This window comes from Eublepharis macularius, chromosome 4, assembly GCF_028583425.1.
Source record: "Eublepharis macularius isolate TG4126 chromosome 4, MPM_Emac_v1.0, whole genome shotgun sequence".
Classification (NCBI taxonomy): Eukaryota; Metazoa; Chordata; class Lepidosauria; order Squamata; family Eublepharidae; genus Eublepharis; species Eublepharis macularius.
In genome coordinates this window covers 122271167-122284705 of record NC_072793.1, presented here as the reverse complement: position 1 = coordinate 122284705, position 13539 = coordinate 122271167, and the positions used below count along the sequence as shown (strand labels likewise).

The 13539-nt window shown below is 45.3% G+C and overlaps 1 protein-coding gene across 1 annotated transcript in view; it reads right to left on the bottom strand.

The window, feature by feature from the left end:
* Positions 1 to 12905: 12905 nt before the first annotated feature.
* The window catches only part of CHCHD6 (coiled-coil-helix-coiled-coil-helix domain containing 6), a 301834-nt gene continuing 301200 nt past the window's right edge, over positions 12906 to 13539 (bottom strand). Inside the window, exon 8 of the mRNA XM_054975161.1 lies at positions 12906 to 13495. Within this exon, the coding sequence (XP_054831136.1) occupies positions 13472 to 13495 (24 nt within the window). The 3' untranslated portion in view covers positions 12906 to 13471. The remainder of the gene's footprint in view (positions 13496 to 13539) is intronic.

The window sequence follows — 13539 nt, the reverse complement described above, 5'->3', positions numbered from 1 at the left end:
TTGCTTTTTTAGCGCTGGATCTAGTATAACCTCTAAGCTCTTAACTGAGCCTGCAAGTGTCAGACAAATTCCAAAAAAAATGGGGAGCACAATGTCCTTCAAGATCTCTGCCATCCCAACCATCATCATTTCTATCTTGTCTGGGTTCAGTTTCAATTTGTTTGCTTTCAGCCATTTGACCACAGCAGTCATGTAGCAACCCATCCAGCAGCGATTTGGATAGTGAGATATAGAGCTCGATGTCATCTGCGTATTCCATAGCTATGAATGAGTTCTCGTAAAGGTTTTACATACAGGTTGAATAACATGGGGGATAAGATTGTTCCCTGTGGGACCCTGCGAGGTAATTCCCACTCAGGAGATAGCTGGTTTCCAACAGCAATTTATCCTCCATGAAGTTGTATAATCCTTCTTTAAAACAACAAAGCCCTTATGTCTTTGGGTCATTCATAAGCTGACAAAATCTGGCTATAATGAATAAACTTCAAGCTCCAGAAGAAGAAATCACCATTAGGAGCAATTTTGAGAAATGTTTTGTCCTATAAAACACACAAAAAAGGAAGCTCTTTATAGCTGGGCAGCAGAAGCAAAACACGGGCTCATGATACATACCGTTAAAGGTGAGGGACACATTCCAACACAGAACTCTTGATAGTCATTAAGTTTGTTACCATTGGTTCTGCCTGAGGCAGCATAGCTATCCTCTTAGCAGGTATAATTAGAGCCCCACATAAGAGGGGAATTTAGTAGTTAGCAATTATAGTACAATAGAACAACTTCAGTGCAAAAGAGGACAGAGAAGTCACAGAAACCACTGCAGATGGTATGGCCACCTGCTCTAGACAGGTGCCAGCCTAGACAAACTGTAAAAATTAGGAGAAAACAAGTGGGGACCCAGAAGGACTTGCAGGGGACATCTCATTTGCCCTCCCCCCACGATGTCTTCTTGTCCTTCCTTGCCCCTGCATAGCTTCTTCTCCTTTTCCTGCTTCTTTCTCTCCTTCCCAGCTGCCATTCCCTCCCCCCCCCCGCCATCTTCTCCTTCCCCCTTTCTCCCCAGGCAGCCTCTCCCCTATGGCCCATTTGTGTGGTGCTGGCTGAGCTGGACCTAGTTGCTCGGTGGGGAACCTGCAAGGATTCACTGGGGGGTTCTTCTTTCCCCACACTATTTCTTATTTCCTTCCTCCTGGCAGCCTCAGTGGCTCACCTTTCCCTGCATCCCTCTCTCCTTCAAATCCACTAAATAACTTACCTGTTATCTTCTCCCCTTTTCATCAATATTTCTTAGTTTACTTCATTTATATACTGTCTTTCTCCACAATAGGGACCAAGGCAGCTTACATCATTCTCCTTGCCCCTATATTATCCTCAGAACAACCCTGAGAGTTGTTAGGCTGGGAGTATGTGACTGAATAAAAGTAATCAGTGAGGGCGAAGCTACAAGTGACGAATGACACTTGAACGGCAAGTGTATTTCTCCCTGTTCACTCGCTCTCCACTCAATCCACTTGCCGTTCAAGTGTCATTCATCACTTGTAGCTTGGCCCTGAGTTTCCACAGCAGAGTGCAGATTCAAACTTGGGTCTCCTGGATCCTGTTTTGAAACTCTAACCACTACACTGGCTTTTGTGGGGAGGCAGCTGCTGTTGAACAGTAGCAAGCAGCCTACAGTTGCCAGACTCCAGGTGGAGCCTGGAGATCTCCTGGAATTACAACTGCTATCCAGGCAACAGAGATCAATTCCCCTGGAGAAAACAGCTGTTTAGAGAGTGGACTCTATGGCATTATAACATTCTGAGACTCTTCCCCTCCCCAAACCCTGCTGTCCCCAAGCCCCACTCCTAAAATCTCTAGGAATTTCCCAACGTGGACCTGGCAACCCTAAAGATGCCAGGCCTGGGTGAATCTTGCAAGTCATGTGGTATCAAGTCGCCTGGTGGTTCCTTCTGGACCTGGCCCAGATGAGTAATCCCATAAAGGCCAAAAAAGCCCCTTCCCCTGCCTTTTTCTGACAGAAACCAAGCCTGGAATACTGGTTATGGTTGCTCAGCAACAGCCGCTGAGAGCATCTGATTAAAGCTACAGGTGCTTCTTTTATCATTTTGGGATTTCTTTGACCCCATCCAATTAATTTTTTTTAGATTTCAGATTTTACTGCAAACTTGAGGTATTCTTCGGGTGTATAGGAAGCTCTGTCTTGTTCATTGACTGCTCCAATTTCTGGATTTAAGTATCCTCACATTAGGGTCACTTGGCTGTTAGTATATAAGATGGAGCTGAGGTGACATCAAGAATGACTGCACTTTCTCTATAATTAACATTTCTAAGCCAATTGAACAGCAGCAGGCCCATGGAACCTCTCAGATGCACCAATTAAGCAGTGCTCATCTGAGTAACAAAAATGTATTTATATACCACTTTTCAAGTATTAAAAAAGACATGCACTATTCTGAGACATATATATTCTCATGAACAAATATAGACCTGGAGTGCAAAAATTCAGCCACCCAATTGATCCTGGCCATTTCAACAACGGCCTGGCAATGGGGCACTCTGGTTGCTGGGGAAAGCACAGTAGTGGATTTATCGGCAGCCTTTGATATAGTGACATGCTATCTTATCAAGACTTTGGAGACAGAAGTAGACATTGGGCATGTTCTTTGGATTGGTTTAAATCATTCCTTACAGATTAGACTCAAGAGGGTTGCTGTTGGACATCAAATGTCATCACTTTGGGACTTATCTTGTGGGATTCCTTGTGGCTCAATCTTATCTCCTGTTCTATTTTATTCCCATGTAAAGCCATTAGGAGAAATCATTCATGGTTCTGAAGTTGCCTGTCATATATATGCTACAACAGCCAACTCTATATCTCCTTATCAAGATCTCCAGGTGAGGCAGTGGAGATCTGAGCCACTGCCTGACTGCTGTGGTTAAATAGCTAAGACTGAACTAGTTCAAACTGAATCTTGGCAAGAGAGAGGAAATGATGGCTGGGATGGCTCAAGTCCTGAAGGACATTGTGCTTCTCACATTTGATAGGGTCCAGCTGACAGTGGCTGACTTTATTTATTTGTTTATTCAGTTTTTCTGTTACTTCTATTCAGTTAAGATCTCGAAGTGATTCACAATTACAATAATTAAAAACAATACAAAATATAATATTAAATAAAATCATACTAAAACATCCTAATACAATAATTAAAAACCATTCTAGTCTCAACCCCAGCCTACAAAACCCTGCGAATAACAGGGTTAAGAGTCTAGATGTACTGGATCCAACATTATTGCTAGAGAAGCAAATTAATAAAGCTGCAAAAAATGATGTATTGTCGAAGGCTTTCATGGCTGGAGAACGATGGTTGTTGTGGGTTTTCCGGGCTGTATTGCTGTGTGACTGTGTGACACTGAGAGATCTCTGTCTTTTGGTGCTACACCTCTGAAGATGCCAGCCACAGCTGCTGGCGAAACGTCAGGAACTACAATGCCAAGACCATGGCAATACAGCCCGGAAAACCCACAACAACCACTGCAAAAAATGCTTTCTTCTTTCTATATTTAGCCCAAAATATGGCTTCCTACACAAATTCAGCCAGTTTGGCCACATGGACCTATGCCATGGTGACGTCAAAGCTAGATGATTGCAATGCATTCTCCATGGGCATGCTGTTGAAGTGAACTTGGAAACTTGGAAACTCTACTTGGAACAGAATTCCACAGCTTGGAGGCATGCGGTATGCATGTTACACACATCCTGTAGTCACTTGGTTGACTGCCCATAAGTTACTGTGTTCAATTCAAGGTATTGGTAATCACTGGTTATCACCTATGAAGCCCTTCATAGCCTTGCACACTCATATCTGCAGGACTGGTTCCCCTATTATGCTCCACCATCTTTGCTCAACTAAGTAAAGCCTTCTCAAGGTGCAACTGGGTAATTAGTCTAGGGGCAACGGCCAAGAGGGCTCCTGGACATGGTGAGGGATCAGTGGGTGACACTCCCCAACAACCCAGCTTCACCAGTTGGAGTACATCTGGCAATTAAGGGATCACCTTGAATGTACCGAGGGTGAAGCCCAGAAGTGACTAACAGTGGTGCAGGAACAGCAGAAGGGGAACTATGACCGAGGAACCCGTATGTGGACCTTCATGGAGGGCAAGAAGGTCCTGGTCCACCATTCAGCCTGCCCGGGAGATCGGGATGACCCCTGGCAAGGCTCATTCGAGATAACTAGGGTGCTGGGACCTCTCACATATGAGGTGCAGTGTGGGCCGAAGAGGCGGAATTGCAATACCCTGCACATGAACCTCCTTAAGTGATGGCACCACCAGCCATCAGAAGAGTGCCAGCTGGCTGACGACCCCCTCGACCTCCTGGTCCAGCAGTGCTCCCAAGACCGAGGCTCCGCAGCTGGATCCCCACCTGATGCCCAGGCAGCAAACTCAGCTGGAAGAGCTCTGGCGGCGGACCCCAAGCATCTTCTCCCAGCCGCCTGGGGAAACAACAGTGATCCAGCATACCATCCCCACCAAATCCAGCCAAGGGGCTTGCTCCTCATTGCACCCCATCCCTTGGAAGCAATGGGAAGCAGTAGCTCAGGAGATGGGAGAAATGCTGTGCTGGAGGTGATTCAACCATCTTGGAGTGTGTGAAGGAGTCCCATCGTGCTGGTTCCTAAACCAGATGGGATGAAGCAGTTCTGTATAGACTACTGCAAGCTCAACAAAATAGCTTGCTTCGCCTCTTACCCCATGCCCTGAGCCGACATCCTCATTGACCACCTAGGGGCTGCATCCTATCTATCTGCCCTCAACCTGATAAAAGGGTATTGGCAGGTGCACATCCTGCCCACTGACCATGAGAAAACGGCCTTCATGACCCCTCAAGGGCTTTTTCAGTTCCACAAGATGCCCTTTGGCCTGCATTGGGCAGCTGCCACATTCCAGCGCCTGGTGGATCGGGTCTTTGGGGGGGGGGTGCCAAACCTTCACCCTTGCCTACATTGACGATATTATCATCTTTAGTCCTGAATGGGAGCCTCACTTATGACACCTAGAGGCGGTCCTGCAGGCCCTCTGGCAGGCCGGGCTGAAAGCCATCCAAAGAAGAGTCATATAGGCTCCCAGGAACTCCAGGACCTGAGTTTCATAGTTGGGAATGGGAAGCTCCGGCCCCCTCCTGACAAAGTGGCATCCCTGGCCGACATCCCGCGGCCCATCTCCAAGAGACAAGTCGCAATTCCTGGGGTTGCTCGGCTATTATGGGCGGTTTATCCCCCATTTTGTGACAAAAGACACACACACCCCGATGGATTGCCTCCAGAAGGGGATGCCCAACCAGGTGCACTGGACCCCAGAGAGGGATATTGCCTTCCGCACCCTGAAGTCCAATACAGCCTGGTGGAACTCCAACTTTGCCAGGCCTTTCACACTGTATACTGATGCCTCCGAGATGGGTTTAGGGGCAGTCCTTATGCAGGACCAAGAAGGAACAGAGGTCCCCATCCTCTTCATAAGCTGGAAACTTCAGACACTGGAATGGTGATAGTGGAATGAGAGGCTCTGACAGTCAAATGGGCAGTGGGAGCATTACAGTATTATCTGACCAATAATCCCTTTACCCTAGTCACCGATCACGCCCCCTGCAATGGCTCCACAGAATGAAAGATCATAACCACAGGATCTTATGATGGTACCTCTCCCTCCTTCCCTTCAGGTTTGCTATCAAGTATCGAGCTGGACCACAACACTTCGATACGGACTACATGTTGCGGCTGTTCAAACCCAACCTTCCCCACCCTTGGCCAGGCCCGGGAAGGGGGTGTCTGGGGTTGCTGGGGTTCCCCCGGACTTACCTGGGCCAGGGGATGATCTGAGAGAGATGGTAGCCCCAGATGAAGACACTGCAGCAGTGGACAGCTGTAGCAGTCCTGTGTTGCAGTGGGAGCAACAGCTGAGTGGCACAGCATGTCAGCTGTGTGGTACGGTGGCCATGGATCCCCCAGCTCCCCCAAGCTGTGGCAGGCAGGCCCAGGGCCACGTGCTGGCAGGTGCTGCAATGGCCCCAGCTCCCAATGAGCTGGGCACACCAGGCGAGGCTGGGGACAGCCTCCTTGGCCAGGGAAATGCCTATGTGCCACTGCCCCAAATAGCACAGTAAACAAGCCAACCTCAGTTGAAGCAGCAAACCAACATTGGAAACCACACTGGAGGGTCCAAATAAATAATTACAACAATAAAGTAAATATTTGTTCTTGTATTTGGTGCTCAGTGAACCTCAATATAAATATTAAACAATCTAATCCAAAATGCAGAACAATAATTTACATTCCATACAGTGAATAATACATATCTTAGTGATTTTCACAAAGACAATTCTTACACAGCTATAATAGCAACAGCTCCAAAATTAAATATTTTTAACAGCTCAAAACCCCCTCTTCAATGTACACAAGTCTCATCAATGGGGTTTAGGTCCTAAGAGAACGCAGCATAATATTTGCTAGTGCACACAAGGCTAACAATTTTTGCTAGTGTACTATTCATAAAATCCAGTTGTATGTTTCAGGTGGCTGAGAAGATATCAAAGCCCGTGTCTGGCATGGACTCAACAAGGGGCCGGCTGATGTCCAACTTGTTTCCCTCTGATTCATCAGGAGTCCCTCGTTAGAACCACCATCAACAATTCTGCAAAACATATTACAACTAACCAATATACAATAAATAGCTTTAAATACAAGCATTCTGTGTCATGGAGTCTTACCAAGCTTAAGCTTACATCTCTTCAGCATGTATAGAACATCTCTCTGCTGTAAAGCTGTGCACACACTGCTTAGTCATGGTATTTAAACCTCCCTAATCAAATGGCCAAAGCCAAGTTAAAGAGACAGGCACCATTCATAGTATCTCAGGCTAATACATAGAAGATAATTCAATTATAGGAAGCACGACAGATCCCATGAGTTATTCAAGCCTTGCGGCGACATTGTACATAAATGGCGACTCCAGAAGCACTCTTTTTGTAACAAAATACATTGTTTATTTTCAGGGGACCCGCTTTTCGCCACAAACAAGGTTGTAAAGTTTAGTGAAACATCCCCCTGGTGATGTTGACAGTAGTGTTCTGTTAGTGGAGCTTCCAGAACTCTGTTTTTAATATTTGATATGTATTCCAAAATTCTGAATTTGAGGGGTTGGGTGGTACTGCCCACATACCACTTATCACATTTGCATATGATCAGATAGACTACTCCTGCTGTTTGGCAAGAGGAGAAATCTCTGAGTGATGGTTTGTCCACTAGTGGTAGTAATCAAGTCTCCCGTCAGTGAGAATTTACACACCTTACAATGGCCACAGGGAGATGGGCATCATATGGTTGTATCTCTCTTAAGTCTGAATGTACTATCTGGTCCTTTATAGATCTAGTTCTTCTAAAACCGGTAGTTGGTCTTAAAGAGCACCCCGGAATGTCCTGTACAATAAACCAATGTCTGTGTATAATATCTATTTTATATGACAACGGGGTGAAATCCAGGGCCCACCTCAATTGCTCTCTATTATTCTTGTTTGTGGCGAAAAGCGGGTCCCCTGAAAATAAACAATGTATTTTGTTACAAAAAGAGTGCTTCTGGAGTCACCATTTATGTACAATGTCGCCGCAAGGCTTGAATAACTCATGGGATCTGTCGTGCTTCCTATAATTGAATTATCTTCTATGTATTAGCCTGAGATACTATGAATGGTGCCTGTCTCTTTAACTTGGCTTTGGCCATTTGATTAGGGAGGTTTAAATACCATGACTAAGCAGTTTGTGCACAGCTTTACAGCAGAGAGATGTTCTATACATGCTGAAGAGATGTAAAGTTTGCAACTTAAGCTTGGTAAGACTCCATGACACAGAATGCTTGTATTTAAAGCTATTTATTGTATATTGGTTAGTTGTAATGATATGTTTTGCAGAATTTTTTTTTTATAATATTTTTTATTTTTAATTACTAACATCCAGACTACAACCAAACTACAAACAGAAAAGGGAAAAAGGAAGCAAGGGGAAAGGTAAAAAACAACATAAGAACATAAACTACAACTACAAGTATTGATTTCCCTTCATAATACAATTCTTTAAAGTTAAACTTTCTCATATGCTATTAGATTGGCAGATCTTATAAAATACAAACTACAGTCAGGATCAGGTCTTCTCCCCCCCCCCCCCGTGTCTCGGTCTCAATTCTCTCTGAACAGCTACACTAGCTGCGCTCACTCCCTCCTCCTCACTCCCCCCTCCAGATTCTGAATCTTCTTCGTGCTGGAACTCTTGATGATTAAGCACAAAATCCCTCAGCTGTACTTCTGATGTTATCTTGTAGGCTCGGTCTTTATATCTAAACCAGATGCCTTCCGGAAATAACCATTTATATTTTATGTCACGCTTTCTCAGAAGAGCTGCAAACCTTTTGTATTTGAATCTTCTTTTCCGAGCTAAAAATGGAACATCCTTCAGTATCTTAACCTTGTTGCCAAGAAAGTCCAAATCCACATTAATCGAATTATATAAAATGGTGTCCTGAGTCTTCTTAGATGAAAAATCAATAATAATCTCACGAGGCAGCTGACGCTTCGTTGCATATTTTGAAGATGTCCGACGGACTTCCAGAATATCGCTTTTTACCTCTTCTTTAGTTGCCTTTGCGAATGACGCCAAAAGTTCTGACACCAAATCCTTTAAATTTTCACTTTCCCCCTCCTTCACATTCTGTAAATGCAATACTGTCTGAGCACGATCCACTTGTAGTCCTATCAATTGATTCTCCAAAAGCTTTACTTCTTTATTTGTAGCTCTCATGAGTGTTGCATTTTCCCGGGCAGATTTCTCTGCTTCGAGTGCTACATCTTTAATGGTTTTCACTTCATTTTCAACTGAGCCAACCCTTTGTCCGATTTCATTTAGCTTGTCAACAAAGGGCTTCATAGCTTCAACGACCGACCGTTTAACCACCTCTTCAAGAGTCTCTCCCTTCCCCTGCAACGCATCCGAAACCAATTTGCCCACAGCAGGGCTCTGCTTTTTCGTCGCCATCTTGGGGGGGGGGAGTCTGCCAACTAGGTTCCAAAACTCAATGAAGGGGAAGATTTCCGAACCTTCTTTAGCTTCAGCTCCCACCAATCCTTCGCATACGCTTAGAATAACAGAAGGGATCCGCTTACTTACAGGCTTTCACCTTAAATCTGCTTGTTGCCGTTCTCCATGGCCCAGCAGCATGCGATGTGCTGCGCAAGTCTGCCGGCCTCCATAGGAGCAAATGGGCAATTTACCCCCTGGATCAACTTCAGGAGGCTCTTCCCACAGCGCTCCAGAACCTGGCCCCCTAACTGGGAGTCCTGGGGGTTAACCCTCGTAGGTCAACCTCCTGGTCAGGCTGCTTGGCCGCTTCCTCCCGGACCTGCAGAGAGGAGCATCTGACATGGCCAGGAAAACGAAAACGAATCTGTTTTGCAGAATTGTTGATGGTGGTTCTAACGAGGGACTCCTGATGAAGCAGAGGGAAGCAAGTTGGACATCAGCCGGCCCCTTGTTGAGTCCACACCAGACACGGGCTTTGATATCTTCTCAGCCACCAGACACACAACAGGACTTTATGAATAGTCTTGTGTATACTAGCAAAAATTATTAGCCTTGTGTGTACTAGCAAATATTATGCTGCATTCTCTTAGGACCTATACCCCATTGATGAGACTTTTGTACATCAAAGAGGGGGTTTTGAGCTGTTAAAAATATTTAATTTTGGAGCTGATGCTATTATAGCTGTGTAAGAATTGTCTTTGTGAAAATCACTAAGATATGTATTATTCACTGTATGGAATGTAAATTATTGTTCTGCATTCTGGATTAGATTAATATTTATATTGAGGTTCACTGAGCACAGAATACAAGAACAAATATTTACTTTATTGTTGTAATTATTTATTTGGACCCTCCAGTGTTGTTTCCACTGCCCCCAACAGGGCAGGAGGAAGTGGTAGGGAGGACGGAAGCCAAGTGGCCATGGCCCCGCCGAACCTGAAACGACCATGCCAGCACACCAGCCGAGGTTGGGGAGAGCCTCCTTGTCCCATGAAATGCCGATGTGCCGCTGCCCCCAACAGGTTAGGAGGAAGGAGCAGGGACAGAAGCCAAGTGGCCGTGGCCCCGCCGAGCCTGAAACGTCCTTGCCAGCCCCACCCTCCAGGCAGAGCCCCATTGGGCGAGGGGCAGTTGAGGGGAGGCAGTGGGCCAGCAAGGAAGCCCTTGGTTGGGCCGGGAGCCCCCACGTGTGGTAGGGGAAGCCCATGGGCTGGAGCCTGGGAGCAGAATGGGCATTCTGTCAGGATGGCCACTATAAAGGAAGGCCCACAGGGAGAGTCAGGGAGGAGGAAGCTGTGGAGGCTGGTGTTGGCAGAGAGAAAAGGGGAGCGAGCGAGAGCTCAAGAGCAGCCTGCATCACAGCGGGGGAGGGTGAGAGGGTGCTGTAAACCCCCCTCCTTGCCCATTCTGAGACCTTAAGCCTACCACCGGGAAAGGGGCCAGCCTGGAGTGCACCCCCTCAGGTTCCACCCTCCAGGCCATGGAGCCTGCCATGGAAAAAATGCTGGGTTTCTAATCTATCCATTGGAGGTATATCATTCTTTGCAGATGGATGCCAAGCCATCCTTTTGTTCACATCTGGAGATCTCTCATTCATGATTGACATTGTCATGGTCATCTTTGTTTGTGCATATGAAGCTTGCAGTTCATGGAGAATGGGCCAATTAATATCAGTTGTGGTTGCAGCTGCATGATGGGAATAGCTACTCATCTCTAGACTGTGGTCATAATGATTTTTGCTGCCTGAGTTGAACTGCAATTTACTGTTACTATCCTCCACACAATCCAATTCAAGCTCTACCCCAGAGGAATTAAGCAATCTGTAGAGGACACAAGCAGCAGGAGCTGGCATAGGCATTCACAAATGTTCATGTGCTCCAAAAGATATAAAACATCAAGCCATCTATTGGTCTAGGCAACCACACAATGAATATGAAGATGTGTAAAAACAGTTATGGTAGTTGATAGACTACTGGGCTTGGTGAAAGCAAAGCATTGGTTTGTGACTAACCACAGTTTGCAACACTGGAGGTCATTTGAATGGCGGTAGTCTAGAACATATTTCTTCTCATTGTTTTCAGAATGAGTTCCACTTTAGTGGGCTGAGAATTTAGCTAACTAAACCCTTTGAAGCCTTTTGTTTTTGTGCTACTTGTTCAATTTTCCCTTTCACGTTGAAGCTTGAACAATGTTGCTTTAATGTTGCATATAGAGGCTATATTGGTGAGAATGTTTCTGTTCAAGCTGACTGTATTTCAATTATACCCCCTTCTAAGATTTCCAATTAGATGGCCTTGCAGCAGACAGGGGGACAAAATACGTACACAGTTCTCCTTTTTATCATTATTCCATGTCTTGAAGGTTGATTCTGTGCTCTTGACTGACAGAATATTTGTACAAACCTTGTCTATATTTGTCTACACCAGGCTGGAGAGGTTGCATTTGAGTTTTTGTCTCTCGATTACCCTCCTTCCCTCTCCCAGTCTACCGAATTGGGTTCATTTTCTGAATGATCACATCTGTTTATGTTCCACAGACACCTGCATATCTTGAGATGACAGCAGCTCCTTGAATGCTGTAATCAGTTATTTCTCAACAGAGGAATTGCCAATTTGGTAAATAAAGCTCATTATATAAAGAACATGGAAAAAGTATTACACTTGCCTAAGGGGAAAATTGTCCAAGGGAGCCACCTAAAACAGCCCTGGCATCCTAATTCTTACAATTTAGAATTGCTGTAATGCAAACTGTAGGTCACTTCCAGCTAGGGCATGGAAGAGTTGAGAGGTGCTCCCATTCAAGCAAATATGAAGCAACTGCAAAGGAACCGCAGAGTACCCCAACAATTCTCTTGGACCATGACTCTCTAAAGTACAAGACAAAGCTCCACGAGAAAGTGCAAACTTTTTTCTGACTCTTCTTGTAAACAATGCAACAGAGGTAACTATGAGTTCTTACTACTCCCTGACCCATATATTTGCATTAAAAATAGTTAAAAGGGAAAATAGTAACCATAATCTTTCAACTCTCAGGTCGTAAAAATTATGTGGTAACGGGAGCAGGCAACCCTTTCCTCATTGTTAATGGCAAGAGTAAGCACTGTCTATCAGCTGGGCGGACTGCAGTCCTGGTAACATCACTACAGTAGAGGAGATGTCTTTTTGTTCCCTCCTCATCAGAACACCCTTGCATTCATTTTGGTCTTGCAAAAGTGTGGTGCATACGGATTCCATCCCATTCAATCAATTAGCTGATAAGGACAGCTACCAGAAACTACAGGGGCTAGAAAAGGGCATAGCTTCACCCAAGGAGAGGGGAGAGAAATTAATAAGAGCTGCCTAGCTATGTCTGTTAGGTTGATGCAGTGTGCTGCAGAAGTGTAGAGTGTTTTGGACCTTGCAGAGAGAAGTTCACTGACTCCGATGAACTCTAAATCACTGGCAGGCAGCAAAGGAGGGAAAGGAAGCAGCACTGAGAGATGGTTGACAGCAAGTGGAGGACTCGAAAAGCAGAGAAACAGAGAAGGCACAGAGTAGGCAGAGCCTTCTGCCATTTGACTCACTATGGCTAGCTTTCTCTGCCAGCTAGAACTTTTGTTCCTTTCCAACTATGCCAGAGCAATCTATCCATCTCTTGGCATAAAATAAATGAGATTTCTAATTTAGAAACTGTGGTTTCTACTATCAACACTGACTGGAAGTCTGATGATAGGGGCAGGGACAAGGAGGAAGCAGAAGAGGAGTCATTCTTGAAAAGTTGGATCAGAAAACATCTGACAGCCTGTCTATCAAGCACTCTTTATTGTTCTTAGGGGGAGCATTAAAGAGGAAGGGGGAGGAATGCTTCTGTTGGTCTCACCCACTCAACACACAAACACACTCAGAGAGAGAAGTATTAACCATAACCCACTGGGGCTCTTGCATTTACCCATGTTCCTCAGGTGTGTTACTTTAAGGAACAAGGAGAAAGGCAACATCTCCGACTGGGTAACAATGAAACAACAGTTAACAAGTTTTTTTGTAGGGAGGCTTTTGTCTTGCATGCTGAAGAAAAATGAAATCTGTTCATGGGAATTCCTCTTTCTATGACATCTCTGTGGGGGGGAAAAAGGATGAGGATGTTGATGCCCATTTTGCAGACCACTGCTTCCCCAAGCCTTGGGCCCTTCCTCAAGTCCAAATTCATCAATTCAGACTGTTACATGCAGGCATCTGTATATCGGAGTCATGTTGCTTTCCTGGACCACTGCACAGAAGGCACTCATTTGCATCAGCATGAATCCAAAAGATGCTGGGCTTTTAAGAGCTTTGGTGGTCCCCTGTGTTCCGTACTTTGCTGGCAGCTGGGCTCTAATCGAAATGGACCAACAGTTCCTAAGAAAGAGAGATAAAGCGTTGGATCGTTACTTATGCAGCTA